A 27,070-nucleotide genomic window follows, 5' to 3' on the forward strand; every position below is an offset into this window, starting at 1 on the left:
GAATCCTTTTTTTTTGGTGTTCAAACTGCTTTATTGTGTATTATGTACAGTACACTGCTTCAGTCGCCTACAAACCGGAGGCCGGCAGCGTTAAATGTAAACCGATACAAAAGTCCTTATTGATGTAACACAGCCGTTTAACCGGCATCCCGGAGGCCCGGTGCCGTTCAATATCATTATACTATGGGTGCCTGATAGCTAGTGCAAAGTTAAAGCAAATGAACAAGGATGCATTGCAGTAGAACAAGTTTTTTGTAGTTTTCTTTCCTTCCCAGTCCCCAACATTAAACAAAACTAGAGAGGTATCGTAGTCCCTTTCGAATAAAGAATTCTGAGTCAGTACATTAGATTACGGTTCATTGATCGTTCTTTGCTATACAACGAGTTGTCAGTAGTCGCGATGTTAAGTGTGCGTCTGAAGGGTAGAGGTCACGCGCAGCATCCCAAGGGGCCACCCAGGGTGATAAGGGTGTATGGAATGAGCAGGGCAGCGAGTGCCATCTAGTGAGCAAGGGCTCTGTGGTGATGTCTGCATATATAGTGTCGCAATAGTAGCAGGCGGTGTAGTGCTGTGTAAGGTGGTGACCTGTAGAGGAACGTGCGGTGCATCTTGGCAGGGTAGGAGAAATGGATCATATGCGCACCAGTGTGTAAAGCTCCCAGCCCCAAGTGTCATTAGTGTAGCTGATCATTCACTTGTCCTCATTCTGGAGCAGCACTATCATCTGCCTGGGCCAGCAAGTAGCCAGTCAGCGGGCTCCAGATATCTTTCGGGCGGCTAGGGATCAGTAACAATTCAGCAAATGTAATGTGTTGTTCTTGACAGTAAGTCATATCTGCCAGCCAGTCCTTAAATTTAGGTGCTCTGCCTCGACCCAGCGACACGTTACTCGACGCTTTGCCAAGAGCAGCGCGTTGTCAATACATTTTCTACAGGTTTTCGGGATGTGCGGCGTGTGCCCAAGCAGCATGAGGAACGGGTCCTCCACTATGGGCTCCTTAGTCATTGCTGTAAGAGCGTCAGTTACCTGCTGCCAGAATATACGAACAGGTGGGCATTCCCAGGCCAAATGTAAAAAACCCGCGCGCTCGGCATTGCAGCGTTCGCATCTGTCGGTGTCTGCTAGGTGAAATCTGTGTTTTTTTACTGGTGTATAATACAACCTTTGCAAGAATTTGTAGTGTATTATCTTAAGTCTACTGCTGGCCGATATCCGAGCCATGAGGGCGCAACAGTAGTGCCATTGGTCGTCAGTGAGAGCGGTAGCCAGGTCAGTACTCCAATGCGCCTGTGCTCATGACAGCCGATCTGAGTTGACGATACAAGCCGGTGACCAAGTGTGTCCCTTCCTGTGAGCATAACAGGAACTGAAGTGGAAGAAGGATCTCGGGTTCATCGGGGAACTCAGGTAGAATGTCCTTCATCCCTTGTCGTAGGCGCAGGTAGTAAAATACGCCAAGCGGGGTGCGGTCTTGGGAGGCAAAGAACTCTTCTGCAGCTTTAAATTTCCCGTTGGCGAAGAGATCGCCCCAGGAGGTGATCCACAGTCGTTCGCAAAGCAAACCAAAGCCTCGTTCCTGCAATAGTGCAAGGAGTATGGGAAACAGCAGGAGAGCCTCTTAGCTATACGGAGTGCAGGAAACAGAGGTATTGGACGTTTGAATTAACGCTTCTGGGCAGTGGAGCAGGCCATTGAGCGGAACGGGGTGCACAATCCAGTCCTCCACCGCTAATTGTGGCATGAAGGGTGTGGGGGCAGGCCAGTGATAAGCATAATGCGCCTGTGTGAACAGGTAATATGCCTCAAGGTCAGGCACATCAAAGCCACCGGAATCATAAGGCTGGGTCAACGTGGTCCATTTCAACCGTGGACTCTTGCCTCCCCAGAATAGCCGACAGAGTTCTGATTTCAAGGTTTTGAAGAAGAAAGCACCCGGGTAGTATGGGATATTGAGAAAGAGGTAGAGAAATCGGGGCAGCACCACCATTTTAATGAGGGATGCTCTACCAGCAATGGAAAGCGGAAGGGTGATCCAGCGAGAATTTTAATGTCGCAGTTTAAGAGGGAAAGTGGGCGATATGAACTACACGAGCTAGGCGTCTTGCCCGGTTTTAAAAGCGAGTGTATGACCACCTCCCGCATGGAGCTAGGGAGGATGCCGTCAGCGAGCGATTCTTCGTATACTTCTCGGAGAACCGGGGCCATAATATCTATGTAGGTTTTATAAAATTCGGCGGGTATGCCATCCAAACCAGGTGCCTTGCCGTTCTTAAGTGACATAATGGCCTCGCGGATTTCATCCAACTCAAAGGGGGCTGCTAGGAAGGCCCTATCTCCATCGCTGAGCCAACAAAGTGCAACGCCTCCCAGGAATGCTGCATAAGATGTATCAGCTGTAGCAGTAGTAGTGTAAAGGGAGTGGTAGTGAGAAGTGAAGGCATCTAACAGTGCATCTGAGTCTCTGATCGTGTGCCCTTGTTCATCGGTGATCTCCAGTATGGTGTTGTGGTCTTGTGGGGGGCGCGTTAACACCGCAAGAGCTCTCCCCGGCCTATCTCCCTCGCAATACCTTCTGGCCTGCCAGTGTTTCCCCCTGAATTTAGCCTCCCTGTTAGCCTCCTCCTTATATTTTGGTAACGTGTCCCGGAATTCTACATGTACCTCAGGACTGTCATTCTCTACCATTCGGAGTTCCAGTGCTCTCAGATCCCCATGCAGTGTACGAATAGTGGTCTGTATGTCCCGCAGGACCCCAAAGCTTTAAGATATGCAATAGCCTCTGATGGTGACTTTGAAGGCTTCCCAGATGTGTTCTACCGATTCTACTGACCCCTTGTTCCTAGGAAAGAAGTCAGCTATTTCCTCACCTAGTTCTGCACGAAATAAGCTGTCCAATAGTGTCGCCGGTTGTAGCCTCCATTGGGGTCTAGGGTTATCCCACCCAGGAATTCGTGTGTGCATTATGACAGGGCTGTGATCCGAATATGTTCTCGGCAAGTGTCTAACCCCCCAGAACCTCCGGAGTGATCTCTTTGTTGGCGAGGAAGTAGTCCAAACGTGCCCATGTGCCTGTCTGTGGTGTGAAATGCGTACCCTCTCTCCTAGTTGGGTGCAGGTGTCGCCACGTGTCTTCCAGTGCACCCTCAGCAATGATGTCTCCCACCGCCTCCCGTGCCCTAGGTTTGTAGTGAGTCGCCCTGTCCGCCCTATCCAGGTGAGGTATTGGTGCCAAATTGAAGTCTCCTCCCCAATTAATATGTCGGGATCCCACATCCACTATTTTGCCCCAAAGTGTGGTAAAGAAAGCAGGCATGTCTGTGTTAGGCGCATAACAATTAACAAACGTGACTGTGTCGCGACCTAGTCGCCCCCATAGTATGGCGTAGCGGCCTTCGCCATCGGTCAGGTCTCCGCACTTCTGGAATGGCACATTGCGTCTAAGAAGAATGGTAACCCTTCTCGCATATGTGGAGTAAGAGGAGAATGTACGAATTCCAGCCCATTTGCTGGCAAAGGTGGCCCGCATCTGTGGTGACAAGTGAGTTTCCTGCAGCATGGCAATATGAACATTATGTCTGTTAAGATATGCTATTACATTACGACATTTTTTGGCATTATTAAGCCCTCTAACATTCCATGACATGCAATTTAATTGAGCATCAGTTCCTAAGATCGCCATAGACAATGGAGTTTTGATGTGTTCCCCATTGGTAGTCGGAAAGCCGCAACGACCAACACAGTCAGACGAGTCAGTGTAGTATAGCATTTTGTGTCACGATCAAACAATCCATGTGTGCCTCTCATCTCCCCAAAACAGCCCTCCCCCCTCCCACTACAGCATCCCAAGCATGTCAGCAGCCATCCGTACCCCCCCCCCACACCCCCCCTCCCCTCAACTTCAACAACGTAAAAGTTTGCATGGGGAACACCCGATAGGAATACAACATCAAGGTCGCACAGCCACTTCACCCGCCGATGGGCTCCGAAACTGTACCGCCCTTGATGGAGGCCAGGGTCAGGAAAGTGGTCCTTGTAGTACATTACCACAGGAAAGATGAGCCAGCGTAGTTCCGTTGTATGTGGTCGCCGCCCCTCGTACACTCGAAACAAGGGCCAGAGAATGACAGCGCAAAGGAATAAGAAGCCCAGTAGATGCAAGTGATCAGTGTTCATCCGCTGCCGAGGATGGGTCCTCGTCCTCCAGGTCCGCCCCAGCGTTGCGCTCTCCTCTTCGAGCCTTACGAATCGTTTTTAGGAAATCTTCTACTTTTTGAGGATTTGTAAAGAAGCGTTGTTTCCCCTGATGTGTGATCCGCAGCTTCGCCGGGTAGAGCAGAGCATAGTCCAATTGAGCCTCCCGCAGCTTCTTTTTCACAGGGATGAACTTGCGCCTCTCTTCCTGCACCAGAGGGGTGAAGTCCGGATATATGGAGAAAGTAATGCCATTGTATTGTAGGGTTTGTTGAGACCGGGCCGCCCTCAGCGCGACGTCGCGATCAGGATAGTTCAACAATTTAGCAATGATTGGTCTAGGCGGCAATCCGGGCTTGGGAACAGGTGCTAATGATCGGTGTGCCCTCTCGATTATAAATTGAGGTGAGAATGCGTCCTCTCCAATCGAGCCTTTGAGTAACATAGAGTTCCATTCTGCCCGTGCCTGTGGATTCCGGAATGCCCGTGACGCGTATGTTGTTGCGTCGGCTACGGGCTTCCAAGTCCTCATTCTTGGCCGCTATGACTCTGAGCAGGTTGTCCATTCGGGCCAATTGCGTGGTGTGGGATGAGGTGATATCGTCATTATCAGAAATGCGCTGTTCCGTAGCCGTTAGTCGCTCCTCGTGACGATCTACTTTGTGAACCAGGGCATCAAGCCTAGAGGTCACGCCGTCAACCTTTTCCACCACAGTGGCAAACCCCTGCCTCATCTCTTGGAACAGACTGTGCAAATCAAGGTCTTTAGTGGGAGTAGCCATGGCCCTCGAGTTAGTTTCGCTCGGTCCAGGGTCAGCAGGCACCGATTTTGTGCCTTTTTTGACGCCCATCGAAGCTTAGTTTTGTTTGACGATTCTCGGGGCGCACCATGCTGGTGGCTGGACGCGGCCTCTCCGCCGCCTCGTGCCCCACCACCGCCGTGCAGCCGAGTTTCTACCGAGGGGTAGTAGTAAAGTTTCAACAGTGGGCGCACCTGCGCTCTGGTAAACCTCCGCGCGCCCCCAGTGCCAACCCAAGCCGGATGCAGCACCTCAAGTGCCCGATAGCCGCTCCCCGGGGGGGCACAGGCCGCCAGCCGCTCCTCGCGCCGCCAAGCCTCCTGTAGTAGATAGGCAACAGTCATCTTTAGCAGCAATAATACATCTATAGCCACGTTGTAAGAAAGCAGGTCTGGAGTCAGCACCGCTGCGTGAAAGCGAAGACAACGTGCACAAATCCGTGGCAAAGAGTCAGGGCAGTGTCCAGCTCTGCCTATGAAAGTGGCAAACGAACATTGCAGCCCAAGCGTGGGTTAAGTCCAGTTCCAGCAGGTCGCCGCCGTGGGTTTATTGCAGGCAGTGAAGTCCCAGGGGTTCTTATGTGTTGGGACAGAGAGTATGCAAGCCCAGTATCAGCAGGGGGCCCACCCGCAGCCTGACGGTCGGGGAGAGACGTTGATACTCGGCTCCCTACCGCCTGCAGGGACCGCAGAGGTGGTGCTCCTCGCGAGGGTCGGGCGCCGCTCACCTCATACTGCTCCGTGGTAGGAGCAGCTTATGTCCGGCACCTCACAGCGGCGTCAGGAGTCGCAACGTTAATCTGAGCGCTCCCATGATGTCCGGTATTCCTCTCCGGTCAGGCAGGCTCGGGTCGATCTCACAGCCGGGGGCGAGTAGCATGCAATAGCGTTAGTATCACACTCCGGTTCCAAGACTACGGGCAGGCGTCACTCAGACTCAGAGAGCACAGACGCGACCCGGGCCTACCTCCTCGTGGTAAGCCCCGGACTCGCGTAGTCCGCCACAGCCGCCCTTCTCTGCTCGCGGTCTCCGGGTGTGCTGGCGGTCAATTTTCAATCGGCTCTGACGCCGGCTCCGGTGGCAACAGCAGCCCCAGCTTCAGGTTAATTGCAGAGGGCGATCAGCTGCAGCAAATGGTGGGTGAATTTGCTGTTTTCTCGCCATGTGGCATAGGATAATTGTCAGATAGCGTGCCAAGGAGCGGGAGCTACTTAGTTAGGCAGCCATTCCGCTTGTGCGCCCTCTAGCGCCCCAAAGCCTGCTGAATCCTTAGGGGACATCCCTACCACACCAGGAGATGAAAAATCTCAAAACACCTCGACAAAAAGTCAGTCAAAAAATGACTGGGGTAGCTCTTTTTAGATCTGTGCTGACTTGCATGGAAAGAAAAGAACGGACATCGGCGTGTTGGGGTGGAACGTATATAGGCACCGCACACATCACATCCGGCACAGACGTCGTAGACACAGATTAACTACGCCACCTATGTGTGCACAGCGGTACTCTTTCAAGAATTTTCGGATCCAGTCAGACACCTGGGGAATATTCTAAGGTAAGGAATCTGCAGCTCGAAGTCTATCAGATATATAGCTATATTTGAGAATAATCAAAAATCCCCATTCTGGGCACTACCATCTTGTACACTGGCTGGGCGTCATTAGCCATCCACAGAATCCTCTTTAATTACTGACATGCAAATTTGATCTACCTCAAATCAATAAATTACCATAGTTTTTTTATTTAAGATGTCCAGAAGTTGCTGTGGATGGAGCAGTTTTAGATAATGTGGTGCACCTGTTCATCCCTTAAACCTTTGGCCATTTTCATGAAAAAAAGTAAAACACAAAATTAATTTAAACTGCTTGCATGGCCATTGGAACAACTGGGAAGAGCTCTGCAAGTAGGCAATTTCTGTAAAAGGGAACTGAGGAGCAAGGTGTGATTGGGCCACTAGCATCAAAATATAGACTGAAAAACTACAGACACAGCCTAGCAGCAAAACTATTTCAAAAAAAAGATTCTGCAGAAGCTGACCGAATTTCCTCAAACATGGCTTTCAGTTATTCCACTATCCCTATAGGAACGTAAGAGATCCCAGACATCACTGAAGCAGACGCCAAAAATGATGCTGGGATTTATTTTTAAATTCACAAATAGTTACCTAAGGCCAGTTAAAAAACTCCATCTCAGTAAATCCATAATGCAGAGGCTTATCTACCTGAAGAGAACACAAAGCAGTATCTCAGCAGAGATTGCCGAATCAAATCCTTGGATCATGAGATTCTGGTGGTCTAATTAAAAATCTTTTCACCAGACATCACTCAAGAATCCACACTATATAACCTAAGGAAGGCATGAGCAGAAGACCTACATACTTTCAAGCCTCCATGCCAAAGTTATTACAGGTGAAAGTTGTAAGAGCAGCTTTAGAATACGAGAATGGTCTATGACTTGACTCAATGGGCAAAATCTAAAGATCTGAAGATTTTCACCCTATCTCCGACTTCTTGTTGTCATTTATAGCTAGGAAAACTTTGGTCCCCAATATCTGTCCAGCAAAGAGGAACTACCATACGGAACTCCGGTTCACCTGATCCTGAATGGGCCGGTGTCCTTGCATCTAGTTTTCCCAAGTGCGGCAAAACCAGACCCGATTTTACTGGGTGGAAATTACGCCCAGTAAAATTTGCACAAGGCTTTGTCGGTTATACCAGCCAAGCTTTGACTTTTTATTCCTGACAAAGAGGCAGGATTCAGTGCTCTCTTCTGCCAGAAACAATCTGCCCCTTCCAATGCTTACTCTCCAGACACCCCTCCCCCAACATCCCTACAAATAAATCCCACAGACACGTTTACTATTAGCTCAGGGCAGGTGGTGATTCTAGGAATTAAACTCCATAGAACAGGGAATTCCACATGGTTTTATGCCTGGTAAATCAGGTACACACAAGTATTCTACATTCCATGGAGTTTACTTCACGATTGCATGGGAATGATGTGGATTTACTGCAAGGTTACACAAATATACCATGTAGAGTTTTCACCCCGTCAGTAGCGTGCAGCTCCTTACCAGGACGTTATAGTATACCTGCAAAACAATCTTAGTTTTCCCTTTTGTATATCATGTCACTGTAACTTAGGGGGTGTGGACTGGATAGCCAAGATGGCGGATGCACTTTGAGGCTTCGCCGCATTAAAAATCCTGCTGTGCACCAAACACCTGAAGACATCTGACTCCCCTATGATCTATCTACAGCTGTGGCGTACTGGGTGCCCTGAAATCTACCTCAATGGAGCACCTCTGCGGCACGGTACGTTAGTTCGGCCCGCTGTAGCAATGTGAGCCCCGATTGGCTGTCCGCCACCACTGAAAGGACACAGGAGATCGCAAATTGATCCTGCGGCAGGCCAGTGGGGGGCCACCTGTGCCAGAGTGCCCCCTGAGACACTGTGGCAGTAAAGGCCTCGGACTACCTCTGAGGACCATGAGGACGCTGCACGGCCTATGGGGTCCATCCGGCTGTCATCCCGGGAGGTCACCCTCGTGTGAGATGAGCGGAGGACACAGACGTTCATGGCGAAATCTGAGCATGACTACATCATATTCGACCCACAATGGAAGGAGAACACACTGTTCATATGTTGTTACATCAATGACTTCTTTTTAAACTGGACCAACACAGAAGACAAACTCAAAGAAAGTATCCGCACATTGAAGAAGAGGAATCCACGCATACAATTTACATTTACTATCAGCTTCACTTAATTTTCATATTTGGACTTCTGGCTAGAAATTACTGAAAATTAGATTAAAATCACAGTGTTCAGAAAACCCACAGACAGAAATAATGCCTTGTTGTTTCATAGCTTTTCTCCAACCAGCTTCATTCACAACTAGCCTTACTCACAATTCTTGAGGACCCGACGTATTTCATCCAGCTTGGAGAGCTATATATCCACTATATCTTAACAGAAACGCCAGTACTCTAAACAAGGCTACCCTATTGACCTGCTAGAAGAACACAAACACCGAGCATTATTGACAGATAGAGCTAAATTGTTGATGCATAAATCAAAGGATCCCATTAAGAGAATGGTATTTGTATCCACCTACTCTGCCAAATCCAGGATGATAAAAAACAGCATAAACAAACGGAGGGAGATGCTACAGGAAGAACTGGATTTTCATGGTATTTTCAACTCAAAACCTCTTTTTCGTATACCAGAACCCGTAATTTGAAAGAAAACTTATCAAAAAAGAGCCAAGCAACTAACCTGATTATGGAGGGAACAAAGAAATGCCATAACTGTGTGCATTGCAATAACGTCACACCTGGCCACACTCTCACACACCCCCGCACAGGGGAGAAAATAAAGTCAAACCACTCTGTTGACTATAACACCAGAAACTTGATAAATGCGATCAAATGCCTGTGCAGCCTGTTATACGTTGGGAAAACAGAGAGAAAAATCAAAATCAGAGTGTCTGAGCATAAAAGCAAAATTTGCAATAAATACATGAACTCGAACCTATTTGCACATTGGATTGAGTAGAGGCATTCCATAGCACAAATTAGATTTCATATTGAGGTCATGAAAAAGACGGGAGAGAAAGACAACACCAAACCATTATTACAACGGGAAACATATTGGATTAAAAAACTGGATACCATGCACTCTAAAGGGTTAAATGATTTATTGGAAATGGGCTGCTTCTTGTAAATAGCACTTTGTTAATTTTTCCCTATAGATTCAAGGGACTACAAGTGCTGGAGGTGCGTTCTTATCATGGTGTTTTATTCTCGGCATTCATTGCTTACACTATTCATTGGCCATCATGAAACCCTGGTCCAAAGCACACCTCACTGTTAATTCTACCACATCCTCACCACTTTCGTTTACAAAGGTGACAAGGTACGCAACACGCACTATGTTGGACACTACGTTGCACCACTTACGGGTGAGGGACGGTTCACCCACGACGTCGAAATATGGCATCACCTAAGATCTCACATGATTAACTCACCCAGCTGGTCTCCCAGACTAGTGGGTGCCCATGTAGATAGATAGCTAGCGACTTTACGACACCCTATCATATTGGGGCTAGCTGCCCAGCAAGTGCAGGCTTGATTCTATTTAATGCAGTATCCACTCATGTGAGCTAGACTTGTTTTTTTTTTTAACTGCATAGTTTTGTAGTTTATTTTCATTATTGGAGATTACTGTTTCATCTACATGTCAAGATGGCATATAAATTCCCTGCAGTTTGACTACGATTTACAGTATCGCAAGATGTTAGACGTCATATTCACTAGCATGGGTCTTTCATGCACTTACAGAAATCTAATACAGTGTTTACAGGCTAGACGTTCGGCAGGATTTAAGTAAGTCACAATGCCGCCCGCACCAGATCCATTATGCGGTCTGGAAACCGAGCTCTGATTTAGGTTACGTATAGATTTTTTTGCATTCAGGAGATTACCTGCAGTCGCCTTGGACAGCTTTAGTTATGGTCACGAGGACCCAGTAGCAGACTTGCACAGCCCTATGTTCCCAGGTCGGATTTCTTCGCATTCTAGATTTCATTTTGTTATTTGATGACGATGCGATACATTTATGATAGGTATTTTGGTGTTGTCGCAGATGGTTTCTAGTTGGTTTATCCATGAAGCGCATGAGTACTATTATAGCTGTATATTTCTATCAGCACTCTGGTGCTCTGTTGCATGGGGTTGCTTTCATTCGGTGTACCACACAACACATTGGTTCACCTATCACTCTCACAGTTACATTTTCTATCACTGACGAACCAGTATGACCAGAGGTGTTGTTTAACTGACAGCACTATGGTTTGATTTTTTTACTGGAACAATATTATGCTTAAAAGTGGGACATTTACGTCAATCGTTGTATATAGATCGAAAATGTTTCATTACCCACAATGCTTTGATTATATTAAGTTGGAGACTATATGCTTTACATACAGGCTGTTTTGTTACTGTGTACATTGTTGTCTTGTATGTTTTTCGGATTTTTCCCCTGAGGAAGGGACCTGCATGTCGCGAAATGCCTTGGGCACAACGTATATTTATTTAGAACTTTCTGACTGGGTATTTTCCATAGACTTTGTTTCGCTCCCAATGAGCTGCATTTATATATATGTGCTTATTATTGTATAAATAAGATAACGTGATCATCATATAAAAAAAATTCTTGCAAAACAGTTTTTTGTAAAGTGTCATAAGGCCATAATATTTGAATTTTGTTCATTGAGATGCACGTCTTGTCCTAGTCATTATGACTAGGTCATACTAAGTATTCAGGATAAGGGCATGAAGCTCCTCCCACTTTCCACCCATCTTTTTAACTGGCTACTGTCCCTGTCCTTTGTAAATGGTGGCTTTTCATTGGTCAATAGGTTTGGTAGTTCCTCCTTAGTACCGCCTTTTTAGTTCTCGCGACCTATCGATGTGCGCAAGCGCATCGAGCGGAGCGAGAATTCAAGTGGCGAAAACATCGTCAAACCAAAGGGCTTTCAGCCCCGCGGTTTTCATGCTGTTCACGTGAACCACGTGATAACATGCACGCGAATTCAGGGCCAGCCAGCCCAGCACATCAAAGGGCTTCTCCTCCCCTAATTATTCATGGCTGGCCGCAGGCCGGCCGTACTTTCAGTTTCCCGAAACGGCTTCTCCTCACCTAATTAGGGGAGGAGAAGCCCTTTGATGTGCTTCACACCAATGCGCCTCACAGTCATTCCTCTTGTTTGTATTTGCTTCGGCTGCCATTCTCAGACTCCACGATCTGCTCATGTGCACAAGACGCTTTACACATTACACTCATCTGCCTGAAGTGGGAGTTTTAAACAAGCAAAGCTGGTCCTTCTGTACTTGCAGTTTCACTTCTAATGCGTGTTGTTATTTATCATGATTTTTAGCTGAGGTGTATCACGCTCGTTCATGAGTTTGATCTTTTCATACTGTGAAATGTTTTCTAAGTTGTTTTTGATTGTCTTACCGCTGGAGGTCTCCCTGTGCTACATTTAGCCTCTGACACATGCAACGCCACTCAACCATGCAACGCCACTCACACATGCAACGCCACTCACACATGCAACGCCACTCACACATGCAACGCCACTCACACATGCAACGCCACTCACACATGCAACGCCACTTACACATGCAACGCCACTTACACATGCAACGCCACTCAACCACGCAACGCCACTCATGCAACGCCACTCACACAAAGCCACTCACACATGCAACGCCACTTACACATGCAACGCCACTCAACCACGCAACGCCACTCACACAACGCCACTCACAGATGCAACGCCACTCACACAACGCCACTCACACAACGCCACTCACACATGCAACGCCACTCAACCACGCAGCGCCACTCACACAACGCCACTCACACATGCAACGCCACTCACACAAAGCCACTCACACATGCAACGCCACTCACACATGCAACGCCACTCACACAACGCCACTCACACAACGCCACTCACACACGCAACGCCACTCACACATGCAACGCAACTCACACATGCAACGCAACTCACACATGCAACGCAACTCACACATGCAACGCCACTCACACATGCAACGCCACTCACACATGCAACGCCACTCAACAACCCAACGCCACTCAACAACCCAACGCCACTCAACAACGCAACGCCACTCACACACGCAACGCCACTCACACACGCAACGCCACTCACACACGCAATGCCACTCACACACGCAATGCCACTCACACACGCAACGCCACTCACACACGCAACGCCACTCACACACGCAACGCCACACACCCACGCAACGCCACTCACACCCATGCAACGCCACTCACACCCACGCAACGCCACTCACACAACGCCACTCACACAACGCCACTCACACACGCAACGCCACTCACACATGCAACGCAACTCACACATGCAACGCAACTCACACATGCAACGCAACTCACACATGCAACGCCACTCACACATGCAACGCAACTCACACATGCAATGCCACTCACACACGCAACGCCACTCACACACGCAACGCCACTCACACACGCAACGCCACACACCCACGCAACGCCACTCACACCCATGCAACGCCACTCACACCCACGCAACGCCACTCACACCCACGCAACGCCACTCACACCCACGCAACGCCACTCACACCCACGCAACGCCACTCACACCCACGCAACGCCACTCACACCCACGCAACGCCACTCACACCCACGCAACGCCACTCACACCCACGCAACGCCACTCACACCCACGCAACGCCACTCACACCCACGCAACGCCACTCACACCCACGCAACGCCACTCACACCCACGCAACGCCACTCACACCCACGCAACGCCACTCACTCAAAGCCACTCACACCCACGCAGTGCCACTTTCACACACACTGTGCAGTGCACAATAGGTCTCGCAGTAGGAAAGTTGGAGATATTGGTTTTGTAAATGACAAAGCCCATATGTTTTTAACATGCAAAATAAAAATAAAAGGCATTGTTATTTGCAATTGTAATAGCTCCAACTTTCCTACTGCGAGACCTATTGGCAACGCCAGTGCTGGTTTCTTCTTATAACCTTCCATGAGGACACCCCCTGTTACATGCCTGGTTACTCAATATGTCTTAATTACCCCCTTTCAGCACTATTTCTTAAAGCGCCTTTTTCCTGCCATGTCCCGACATGCTCACCCGCAACGGTTTATTTTTTATTGTTATAAAATTTGGTGACTTTTTAAAAAAAAAGTATTTACTTTTTTTTTTACAATGTTGGCACCTGCGCTTTAGCTTTAAACAACAAACATCTTAAGCTAAGCTAAAACAAGGGAGTCGCAATTAACTCAAAATAAAAGAAATAGAAAATAAAATGTGCATTTCTTTTCTATTTCTTTAATTTTGAAGCAATCGCAGCACCTGCACTTTAACTTAAGATGTTAAAAGCCAAAGCACGGGTGCCACCATAGTAACAAAAGTAAACAAATAGAAAAAAGCTTACTTTTGTTAAAATCGCTTCACCCGCGCTTTAGCTTTAAACATCTTAATCTAAAGCGCGGATGCTGTGATTGCCGCAAATAAAGAAATAGAAAAAAAATCTATTTCTTTACTTTTAAAGCAATCGCAGCACCTGCGCTTAAGATTACCATGTTTACAGCTAAAGCGCGAGTGCCACAAAGGTCTCACATTTGCAAGAGTTTGAGCTATTGGCACAGTAAATGACAAAACCTGCAAGTGGTGTTTAACCACCGCTTTTAAAACTCATAAATAAAAGGCATTATCATTTAAAATGCCAATACCTCAAACTCTTGCAAATGCAAGACCTATTGCATTGCAAATGCGTGATTATTCTATGACCATTTCCTTTTTGTCAGCAGCTTCTGGATTGTATCAGTATCCTAGTCAATGGCATAAAGTTTGAACAAAAACAGGTATGAAGAGACACCACATGTAAAGCACATATTTAAGGGATATGAAGAAAAACATAACCAAGCCATTAGAATACTAATGTATGTATGTTAGAAGTTATGGAATCAATATGAAACAATTAACTGCTAAAAAGAAATACAAAATTCCTAGGCAACTATGAGAGTGACCAGTCGCTAGATGTTGTCCCAATCAATACCTTCAGACATGCCTGGCCCCTGCTCCTTGTCTGATCGCCACTCTATAGGCTGCTTACACTTGTGTTAACTTCCTCCCTCAGCCATCTCTCACCTTTAATAGGAACTCAGGATCCCAACGCACAACTTCCTTACATATTTCTTCCAGTGCCTTGCGTGTGGGATCATCGGAGCTGCTGAAGTTAGGCCCATCCACCAGTGAGCAGCAAACAGTGTTAATCAATTTCATCTGGGTAAGAGAAAGAACAGGTTATTTTCCCTGCATCCTATCAGCGTTAGTACTCACATTTCAATTCTTCAATTGACTATGGTAAGTTGTTTTTCTCTGATGAATCATCCTCCAAATGCTTCTCGGCCACTGGTGAGGACCTCTGATAGAAGAGATGTATTCTAATAATGGCAATCCGGGTACACCGCCCACAGTTAGGAGCCAATGCTCTAGCTTAGAAACCTTTCCTTCTTCAAAACCATATCCTAACATCATTAATATGCTTGGAATACCAGCCAGTCACCGGAGATGGGAATTATAATTACGTTTATGCTAACAGATTTAATAGGGAATACATACACCATATGACTATTTGATGCCCTTTCACAAGCGAAAAAGGGCACCAAATATTTTAGGGTAAGAAAAAAGCATTAAGATATTTGCACAAATGCAGATAGCGACAAGTTATTCTGGATGTATGTTCTATAGACGCAATGCCAAAACCAACAAGCATTGTGTGAGGCGAGGAGCCGGCGAGCGGTCTAGTGCTCGGCCCCTCCCGCCCCACAAGCATAAATGGTCCCCTGGCATCGGAAGTGCAGCGGACGGGCGCAGCGGGCGCGCCGCGGCGCGCCAAAGGCGAGCCCGTCTGCGCCCGTCCGCGCCAACTCCGTGCCTAGGGCCAGCCATGCTGCTGCTCCCTCTCCTTCCCATCATCAATCTTGGTCTAGATCCCAGCTCATGCCATTAAACCAAGCTCCCTGCACCCCCGAGACTCTATGCAATTTGGCCTCCACATGCAGCTCCAACTTTAAATGTAATAAATGCTCTTTTGCTTTTATCACAAATACCAGTTCTCCCTCGCCCACTACAAAGCCCCTCCCCATTTCTACTCGAACCCTCACAGCTGGCCTATTGAACTGCCGCTCTCTACCATGCCACCCGAGCGACATTTGGTTATTATTATCATCTACATCCTGGGACTTACTCTTTCTCACCGAGACCTGGATTAAGGACACGTCCAATCCAGATATTGCGTTTGCTATCCCCCCGGGCTACCACTTCATAGGAATTAGTCGCGAGGGTTCGAAACCAGGCGGTGGCATTGCCGTTATTATGCGGGATCACTTTACCATTACTTCCAGGAAAATTCCTAACTTAGAGCCTATGGAGGCTCTCTATTTTTCCATCACCGAGTCATTTGCTGCCATATTTTCAGGACTGCTGGTATATAATCCCCCACGCTCCCATCAGTCGGCACTTACCTCGTTAATAGCCACCACGGCTGATTTTTCCCTTAAACACTCTGATTTCATTTTGTTGGGGGACTTTAATCATCATGTTGATTCGCATGAGTGTATACCTGCTAAAAATCTCCTTAACGCTATGCAAGGTCTGAATCTATCCCAAAGGGTGAGTGGCCCAACCCATTCTGCAGGCCATACCCTCGGTCTGATTTTTTCAAATCTGCCTGACCTTAAAGTCCTTCCATCTGTGCCCCTCACGTGGACTGATCATTATTTAATCCCATTTGAGGTGTCTATGCCCAAGTCACCTAGGATAGAAACTATTTGCAGAGACAAGGGTAGAAATTGGCACAAAGTTACCTGCCCTGCTTTGGAACAGGGATTTAAGAACACTCCGGTCTCCCCAGTTAACGATCTTAATGAACGTGTTGCCTCATTTAATAAAGATCTTCTTGATGCTATTGAGCAAATTGCCCCCTTGAAAAACCTCTCTTCTTTAAGATCCAAACCTTCAGCCCCTTGGTTTACTCAGTCATTGCGAGAAAACAGAAGCAATTGTAAGAAACTGGAGCAAAGTTGGCGCCGGGGATATGACCCGGAGGCTAAAACTCGCTACAGATCTGCTCTAAAAGAATTTCACAAATTGAAACTTATGACCATGAAAGAGTATTTTGCTGATAAAATTCAAGGAGCAGAAAATTCTACCAAGACCCTCTTTAATATTGTCAAGGATTTTGCTAATCCTTCTGCAATGGCCTCCCCAATCATCCCAAGCCAATCACTCAGTGAAGGACTATCTGACTTTTTCTATGAGAAAATTAACAATATCACAGTAAATATCCAGCATATTTCTTTCACTGTACCGCCATCCCAGGCCATCACCTGTGCGGAAGTGTTTACTTCATTTAAGCCACTAACGGAAGACCATGCTATGACTCTGTATCTGAAATGTAAATCTGGCTCTCCTTTGGACCCTGCCCCAGCCCATGTCCTGAGTGACTTAGCACCAATACTGATTAAGCCCTTGTTAGATATCTGGAACTCTTCTTTGCAGTCAGGTCTTTTTCCCGCTTTATGAAAACAGGCACTGTTGATACCCATTTTAAAAAAAACAGGCGCTGACCCACTATGTTTTAACAACTACAGCCCCATCTCATTGCTCCCCAAGCCTGCAAAAGTGTTGGAGAAAGCGGTACAGGAGCAGCTGTCTAAATATCTAGAAACCAACCACCTCCTTCATGACACACAGTCAGGATTTAGGCCTGATTTTAGTGCAGAATCTGCTTTGTTGGAAGTGTCTGAATCTATTCGCGAATGTGTGGATAGGGGCGAGGAGGCCATGCTGGTCCTCCTCGACCTATCCGCTGCATTTGATACCATCTCACATGACACTCTACTGATTCGCCTACAGGAGGTGGGGGTTGGAGGTACTCCCCTGGCTTGGGAGAAATCTTTCTCTTCAGGCAGATCTCAACAGGTCTCCCTCGGACCCTTTGTTTCCTCCAAGAAACCATTGAGATGGGGGGTTCCGCAGAGATCTGCCCTCAGTCCTCTCTTATTTAATGTATACCTAAGGCCACTGGCGGAGTTAGTCGAGGCATGGGGCGTCAGAGTGATCTTTTACGCTGATGACACTCAGCTTGTGTTTTCTTTTAAAGATCACTCTGACAGCTCCATGGTACACTTCCGCCACTGTCTGGTTAACATCGCCTCTTGAATGTCCACCAACAATTTAAAATTAAATACTGACAAGACTGAGGTGTTATTTTTAATTCAAAAATCTGCCATTCCCTTCTAATATTTGGTGGCCATCTCAACTCAATCCTCCCCCTGTGCCTGTGCAAGCTGCCCGTAACCTGGGCTTCCAATTTGACACAGCACTGTCCTGCAAGACCCAAATTAATAATGTTTCATCAGCCTGATTCGGAAAACTCTGAATGATTAAAAAAATCATTCCTTTTTTACCTTTTGAGTCCCGCAGAGCAGTAGTACACGCCCTAATAACATCCCATCTGGACTATTCTAACAGTCTATATGTTGGCGCCCCTGCAAATCTCATTAACCGGCTGCAACTGGTACAGAATTCAGCGGCCCGGCTGATCTGCAACATCCCTTATCGCCACTCAATTTCACCCCACCTGGCCAAGCTCCATTGGCTACCTGTGAGATATCGCATCCAGTTCAAGGCTTTGGTCCTTGCCTTTAGAGCTCTCAATGGTCGTGGCCCGGCATTCTTAAGGCTCAGAATCAGGCGATCTCTTGCTACAAGGGATCTTAGATCCAACCATCTTGGGCTTATGTTCTGCCCACGTTTTCGTCTGACTCGCATAGGCGGTAGAGCATTTGCCGTGACCACTTCCAGATTGTGGAATGCTCTACCAGTAGAACTCAGATTTCTTTCATCCGAGGTTGCTTTTCGCAGGAAACTCAAAACCTGGTTTTTCTCTCAGATTTAGCCTGTTGGAACACTCTGTTGGACCCTCTAGGACTTCACACGTAGTCAGCGCTGGGACACCCCCGTTGGGGGTAGCTGTTCGCGCTCTACAAATTACCTAAATTAATAAATAAATAAATTGGCATAGCCAATGGGTCTCAGTTTTGGGACCTTATAAGTGATTAGGAATGCAACACTTGTTTAATGGAAGATATTGTGCTGGATAGCTAAACACTTATAATGTCCCAAAGGCGAGACCTATTGGTTATGCATTGGGGAGTCTTATAAGTGTTTATGTAGAGCTATTGACTTTGACAATGTTTCTAAGCTGTGCTGTATAGAAATATGGCTGCTGTGCCGCATGCTGAGAAGTTGTAAATAAAAAGCGTAAGAAGCACTGAGTGATGCTATGGTGTCCTGGAGTGATGCTGTGCTGGCCCTAAGTTATGCAGTGTTGGCGTGGAGTGATGCTGTGCTGGCCCTAAGTTATGCAGTGTTGGCGTGGAGTGATGCTGTGCTGGCCCTAAGCTATGCAGTGTTGGCGTGGAGTGATGCTGTGCGGGCCCTAAGTTATGCAGTGTTGGCGTGGGGTGATGCTGTTCAGGCCCCGGGGGATGCTGTTCAGGCCCCGGGGGATGCTGTTCAGGCCCCGGGGGATGCTGTTCAGGCCCCGGGGGATGCTGTTCAGGCCCCGGGGGATGCTGTTCAGGCCCCGGGGGATGCTGTTCAGGCCCGAGGGATGCCGACTGATGCTGTGGTGATGCTGATTAATGCTGTGGTACTGCAGAGTGATGCTGTAGTAGAGCATAGTGTTGCTGTGGTGGTACTAAGTGATGCTGTGGTGGTACTAAGTGATGCTGTGGTGTTCTTGTGTGATGCTGTGGTGTTCTTGTGTGATGCTGTGGTGTTCTTGTGTGATGCTGTGGTGTTCTTGTGTGATGCTGTGGTGTTCTTGTGTGATGCTGTGGTGTTCTTGAGTGATGCTGTGGTGGTGCTGCTGAGTGATGATGTGGTGGTGCTGCTGAGTGATGATGTGGTGGTGCTGCTGAGTGATGATGTGGTGGTGCTGCTGAGTGATGATGTGGTGGTGCTGCTGAGTGATGATGTGGTGTGCCGACTGATGCGGTGGTGGTGCTGAGTGATGCTGTGGCAAAGTGAGTGATCCTGCTGTGGCCCGAGTGATGCAGTGGTGGTGCTGAGTGATGCAGTGGTGGTGCTGAGTGATGCTGTGGTGGTGCTGACTGATGCTGTGGTGGTGCTGACTGATGCTGTGGTGGTGCTGACTGATGCTGTGGTGGTGCTGACTGATGCTGTGGTGGTGCTGACTGATGCTGTGGTGGTGCTGACTGATGCTGTGGTGGTGCTGACTGATGCTGTGGTGGTGCTGACTGATGTTGTGGTGGTGCTGACTGATGCTGTGGTGGTGCTGACTGATGCTGTGGTGGTGCTGACTGATGATGTGGTGGTCCTGACTGATGCTGTGGTGGTCCTGACTGATGCTGTGGTGGTCCTGACTGATGCCGTGGTGGTCCTGACTGATGCCGTGGTGGTCCTGAGTGATGCCGTGGTGGTCCTGAGTGATGCCGTGGTGGTCCTGAGTGATGCTGTGGTGGTCCTGAGTGATGCTGTGGTGGTCCTGAGAGAAGCTGTGGTGGTTCTGAGTGATGCTATGGTGTTGCGGACTGATGCTGTGACACTGCTTAGTGATGCTGTGGTGTTCCTGGGTAGTGCAGAGTGATGTTGTGGTGAAGGCGAGTGATGCTGTGGTGGCCCTGAGTGACGCAGTGGTGGCCCTGAGTGACGCAGTGGTGGCCCTGAGTGACGCAGTGGTGGCCCTGAGTGACGCGGTGGTGGCCCTGAGTGACGCGGTGGTGGCCCTGAGTGACGCGGTGGTGGCCCTGAGTGACGCGGTGGTGGCCCTGAGTGACGATGTGGTGGCCCTGAGTGACGATGTGGTGGCCCTGAGTGACGATGTGGTGGCGCTGAGTGATGATGTGGTGGTGCTGAGTGATGATGTGGTGGTGCTGAGTGATGTTAAGGTGAGTGATGATGTGGTGGTGCTGAGTGATGTTTTGGTGGTGCTGAGTGATGTTGTGGTGGTGCTGAGTGATGTTGTGGTGGTGCTGAGTGATGTTGTGGTGGCCCTGAGTGATGCTGTGGTGGTCTTGGTAAGAAAGCATTTTTAAAATGGAGGCCTACATTCCATAGAGAGAGTAACAGGCAACCCTGCAGATAACAATTCTTCTATGGTTAGTGAGAGGAAAAACAATTTTCAGGGAAAATTTATGTGATTAACATGTGAAGGAGAATTCATACCAAAGGGTGAAACTTCACTGCAGTTTTACGAATTAGTGCCAAACTTAATAAACTGGGTAAAACGTCTTGCCATCAGTAATGTTTTCTGAATTTGTGACATTGACAAAGTGTAAATTTACAGAACGTTGTTCTTACCTGAGGAACAAACTGTTATATTGAAAATGTCTTATTCCAAATAGACACAGAGGCAAATCACTTAACTTGCTGACGATTAAAATAGGTAGACTATTTGCTGCATTGACACCCAACTCTAGGCTCTTCATACGCATTCTACGTGGGACACCCAGGAGCTAATAAGAGCCACTGATTTATGAATCCTATTGCCTTCTTTTCAGAAGAACATTAGCCGAGATATATGGATGCTCTAAAAACACTATCTGAAAGGGCTACAACAAATAAGTGTAGTTGGAAACCATATTCCATCTGGTTACTTTGAGGAATTTATATTTGAGGTGGATGCTGGATTGTCCACCACTAATCACAGCAACTTATAAAAGGTCAGTTTGAGAGGGTGTTTCTTAGTCAAAGTGTAGTGAACTTTCTGGCGAGCCGCTTACACATTTATTGATGCTTCAATCAAACTACTGTGATCTTTGCAAAACTTGGCTTAAACCACCTTTATACACAAGAATTTGAACGGACAGTATGGAATGACGGGAGTTAAGATGGGATGCACATTTTATTTTATAGATATTAAGTTAGTATTGTGGTGCACTGAGTAAAATTAATAACAAATGTATGTTAGTCATTTAAATGAATCAATTCTGACCTACTGTACATAATTGTATATCGTTTTCTCTTATTTTGGTATGAATTATGTTGGCATTCTAATTATTTGTTCTATTGATAGATTAAGCTTGTTTTAAACCAAGGTTTTATTATTTGTTTGATCGTATTCTAAATGCTTTCCCGATAAACACATAGCAATAAATATGACAGCATATGGGGCAGCCCATCACATCATTATATTTCAGCTCAGTGTTAGCGGTCTTCTGTATACAGTGTACTGTAACACAAAGACGATGAGTGGCATAACGTTAGTCTAACTGAACAACTTTGGTTTGAATTACAATAACCAACCCATCTTACAAAGCCCAGAGGTCATACAACTAATTATTTGAAGCCTTCAAAGTGTAGCATCATTAAGGTCCATATGAGAGCGAGTGGGCTTGGTGCTTCCTCAATCAAAGGTTCAGATGAACTATGTTCTTGTACACATTTGCCTCTAGCAGGAAAATTGTGCGTAGTTTAAGGTCTAGAGGTTGACCCTATAGTCAAAATATGTTCTACTTAATAGTGCCAACACATATTTACTTACAATACCTCACTACACAATAAGGAACAAAATAAAAAGCAGCTTTAGATGTTAGCTTAACACCTTCTCTATAAGCATTGATATAGAGGTCACATATAGAGGTGTGGCGCTGCGGCCAGGGTGACTGACACTGGAATCTGGGGATCACGGTTCGATCCCCGATGCCGGCAGCAGATTAGCCCAGCACCATGCGACTCTGGGCAATAGCTTACTTAATCTTCCCGACGGCCCCAGTGCCTGAAGACCCTTACAGGTGATATTTCGCGCTTTACAAATGTGGATTATTATTATATGGATATATTGGGACAACAACTTTCAGAATGCTTTAAAGCCTGTCAAGAATAACTAGACCGTTCATCCATTACACTTTACAGTTCACTAACACTTAAACTCAACACACCCACTAATATGTTGGTCAGACTGTCTAAATGACTAAAATTAATTATGTTATCTTAGTTTAAAACCTTGAATACAGGCTTCAATTGGGATTCTGTCATAGCGACATATCAAGGTAAAACAGTAGTTAACTAAATCCCTGACAGTAAGTTCCTATGACTCATTTTTAGATGGTCCTGGTTATGCTCAATGCAGAGCCCACCCACCCTGCCCATCCAGAGTATTATTGCTCATTGTCTGTCAGATCACCAAAACAGTGAAACAAAGATTGCCACTCAAAGATTGCCACTAGTTGCTCAACAGATGCCTTTTTTGTCTAAAACATGTAGAACTGTATTAATAGCCAGCTGCCTCAGCTTTTGATGAAGACAGGATGACGGGGTCCACTTTATCAGACTATATCTACACTGGAAACACCCTTACTTCCTCTTGGTTTTCATCAAAACCGCCCTCTTCTGATAAACGTCCCATATGTTCTCTCTCAGTATATGCCAACTCTTACTTCACACAAATATTCTTGTCAACTACATTCTCCCAGTGGTCAGCACTCTGGACAGACAGCTATAGTCTATAAATTCACAAACAGCTCATAGACTAAGCTTGTTGGTAAATGATTTCACACTTAGACAAAACAAATATTACAACCCATGTCACATACATCTTGTTAAGAAACAGGTAGGACAGGCATCACGCATAGAATCTGCTACCCATTTACTTCAGTCATTTTATTTTTACATTGAAATAAATTAAACACGCATGACTCTCACCACATAAATTCCTGACAACTTTTGTACAGATCTATCAAAGGTCCCAAATTATTTGGGAATTAATATTAAACACACATGACTATCACCACAGAAGGATACTAGCGCCCAACCACAGTTAAAAGGGAAGTGACATAAGCAAAGCGCATGCAGAGTTTCCTTTTCACCTTAATCATATTCAGACTTTTCCCAGAAACTGGATCGCAATGTGAAAACTCCTGGAGACTGGCTGGTGGTGGCAAGGACTCCATCTCCTCCTCGTCTACTGCAGGAAGGCAGTACTCCGGCATTGAGGCATACACATCTGGCATATCTTCAGCATCCTGAAGTAAGATAAACATACTAAAATGAGCCTCACATGTGGAGTTAAGTTCAATGCAAACAACTAAAAACAACAAAATGGGTTCAGCTGAGCTGCTAAAACACAGTCTTCTGATCTCATCTGGAACCTCACAATTTTCATTGCGCAAATGCGGTCTATGATGTCCTGGAAATCGTGAATTTAGAGACCTGGATATCTCTGGATTTTTTCAGATGTTAATAGTTTGCTTCACTGAGTTCTCCCATAGAAGTCATGACTCATACTAATCACAAATTATGTGTTCACATGTGCCCCTATCCCTCCAACTAGTGTACATTGTAGCCCGCCACGATTCTCAGTATCTTACTCAAATACAATATCTCTAGGTATAGGATTAAACATGAGCTTTGTGTTGTCTCTCAGAACTTCTTGTGGAAAAATAACCTCTCTCGACAAATTCAATGAACTTTCCAAGTCTTCTTCGAGTTAGTCAAGGCGTTGTTTTCAGAGTATACAGTTGAGAGAGTGAAGAAATCCGAAGGCCCAATACACACTTCCGTAAATTATGATTCAGCAGTACTTTCGAAAGTCTGCTTTTTATAAGCTAAATGTTTTACTGAACTGTTCGAAGGACCTGAAAATATATTTTTTCGAATATTTGGAAGTTATGTATATTTCTCGAGGCTCTTAAAATAATTTAACCTCAATCTTGAAATGACCATGCATTTATATTACACTTGTTTCAGAAAGGCCTCCCGTGAAATGTAACATTTTGAGTACTGCATCTTAGGCTCCACTAGGAGTTTCTAAAATTAGGATGGAGAGCCTCATTCAACACAACATGTTAGAATGGTTTTTGTAAACAAACTCTTTATGAATCTCTAAAATATGTTCCTTTTGAAAGTTGGGGCACAAAATCACCTTTATATTCCATTATTTTGCAAGCACTCGCAACACCTCACATGAATTTGTGTTCAAGGAACCAAGAAAGATTGAGCAGAACAGACACAAAATATACTAATTACCATTTTGCGATGTATTTACTAGTTTAATATTGGTTTTAATTTAACCGCAGAAACCTAACTCAGCCAGTTTTATAAGTTCCAAAATTTGAAGACTGCTTTAGTTAAGCCACTGCTATTCAAATTCATCAGGGCATAGCTTCTTACATCAACATTTACAAGACTATCAAATAGAGGCCTCTCTGTGTTATGTTGTTTTGGGTGCACCTCCTCTATATCTTCCATTATATTGTCCTTCTATTACATTTTAAAGAACAATAGATATGCATTAAGACAATAAATTTAAATGGGAAAAATAAATGATCTAAAAATAAATAATATCATGAACAAATGTATGTATACATAAATAAAGGTTAGATGTAAGCAAACACATATTAAAAAGAAAAAAATATAAGAAGTCGAAAATTATGGAAAATATAAATATAAAAGAAAAGGGGAGTTGGTAGTTAGGTCTGCGTTTCCATGGGACATGCCTTTAAGTTTGCTAAGAATGTTGGCACCATTTGACAAATCTTCACAAAACTTTCCAAAAAGATGCTCTTCTTTGCCTAGTATCTTCATGGAAAGTTTCAGGATGGTTAGTCTTGCGGGGGGTAAGAAAGAGGGGGTCCCATAACCCCCTTGTAATTTCCTAAGTGGGGGGTGGTTGAAAAAGGCTACAGTGAAAATAGCTGAAAGGAATGGCACCACATTTGGCAGAAAGCTATATTTTGGTCCAAAAGGTATGCTTTTTTGATTTGGTGTAACTCTGTTCAGTCGTTTAGAAGAAATTAAGGTACAAATATATTTGTACATCTAGACAGTTGGCCTTGAGGGACTCTCACAGGAGTCCCGTAAGCTCAATTTAAATAAAATAGAGCATTCTGACTGGTCAAGAGGGTTTATTTTTCCCTTGGCCCATCTCGCTACCATGGGAGTAGGGGTCCAGCGGATCGAGCACTCTGTTTAGCTGCCCACAACAGGAATAAAAACCTCGCAACAGGTATTACAAGGCTCTGGGACTTAACCACATCAGCTCGGCGCAGATTCCTGCGCTGTGCTGACATTCTAATGAGCTAACGGGCTCATGACGGAACGGTTCCGTCATGAGCACAGGCCAACCGACGTTCATGACGGAACCGTTCCGTCACGAGCATCGAAGGGGATAAGGACTCGGTTAAAAAAAAATTTTTTTTTTAAGATATAGGGGGTCAGGGTGGGGATACGCTGCACCCTAGCTCTTGCAGCCTGCCTTTTAAAAAAAGAAAATATGACCCTCAGGGTAGGCCAGGGATTGAGGATCAATGTATTATATTATTTGGGAAAAGGAGCATCCGTGGGGTCCATCTCACAGAGGTGAACTCCATCCCTGGCATACATCTGAAAGGGTAGGGTGCGCATGGCTCTCCTCTCCCAGCCTTTTAAGGGCCCATTTTTTTCTCAAAAAGGGTGTGCACACTCCCCCCTCCCCAAGCCTCTGAGGCCCTTGGAGAACATCTCTGGGACGCTATTTAATTACAGGTGAGGTGGGAGCGTGGCCTTCATCCCTGAGCAGTTATAGGGCCCTGGGACCCCATCACCCTTTCAAGCAGTGAAACTCACATTGTTCCTGCCCAGCGGTAGCATTGAAAAACACCTCCTGTTGAAACACCCAGAATGGGTGCATGCGGTGAGCAGATGGAGTTGCCAGGGCCCTAATGCTCCCCGCACGACCCCAAAGTAGTGGCTTGCAAAGCATGGGTTACCAGGGGCCACTACTGGCTCAGGGATGGGGGTCACACATCACCGACCCTTTGGAATAAAAAAGGCCCCAGGGGATAGGGTGCCCAGGGCCTTGCAATCAAAAAAGGCCTCAGAGCATAGGGTTCCCAGGGACTGTAGAGGGTCAGGGAGAAGAAGGCCACACCCCCCCTCCCCCTTTAAAAATAATATGGCCTCGGGGATGCACCAAGACCCAAAAATGAATAATACATGAGCAGAAGTCGCTAATTTATAATTTATTATTCACTGATCCTTGAAAGAGCGCCCCAAAATACCCATTTTTTAATGTTGTGGGGGTCTGCAGGGATTGCAGCAGCCTCAAGTAACATTTAAATAAAAATAAAAAAACGGGGTCATTTAAATCGATGGCCCGAGGAGAGCTTACCATAAGTTTTTAAAGCATTGAGCCATACCAGGCCCTGCGGCCATCCCCACACAGCACAAACCACATGGCCAAGGGCCCTGCACAAAACAACTTTGGGCCTGACCATTGTACCATGTAGCTTTGTCATCTGCAAATAGTGAACTGCCACAGGCAACCAACCACCAATGCAGCTAACCACCAGCTTTACATTCAGTTGCCAAAGTAAAAATTCTGGTATCTCAATGTTCGTGTACATTCGACAAATGGTGCCAAAGTTATAAACAAGTAGAAGCTACTGTGACAGACTCTCACC

The 27,070-nt window shown here is 46.2% G+C and overlaps 1 protein-coding gene across 7 annotated transcripts in view; it reads right to left on the bottom strand.

Annotated features, from left to right (window-relative positions):
- TEP1 (telomerase associated protein 1) overlaps positions 1 to 27,070 on the bottom strand; it is a 1,080,103-nt gene that overhangs the window by 962,274 nt on the left and 90,759 nt on the right. For all 7 annotated transcript variants that reach the window (XM_086931874.1, XM_086931872.1, XM_086931869.1 and 4 more), the window contains exons 3-4: positions 23,498 to 23,653; positions 14,745 to 14,879 (exon numbers count right to left, since the gene is read on the bottom strand). In XM_086931874.1, the coding sequence (XP_086788000.1) occupies positions 14,745 to 14,879; positions 23,498 to 23,653 (291 nt within the window). The remainder of the gene's footprint in view (positions 1 to 14,744; positions 14,880 to 23,497; positions 23,654 to 27,070) is intronic.

This window comes from Lissotriton vulgaris, chromosome 7 (genome assembly GCF_964263255.1).
Source record: "Lissotriton vulgaris chromosome 7, aLisVul1.2, whole genome shotgun sequence".
Taxonomy (NCBI): Eukaryota; Metazoa; Chordata; class Amphibia; order Caudata; family Salamandridae; genus Lissotriton; species Lissotriton vulgaris.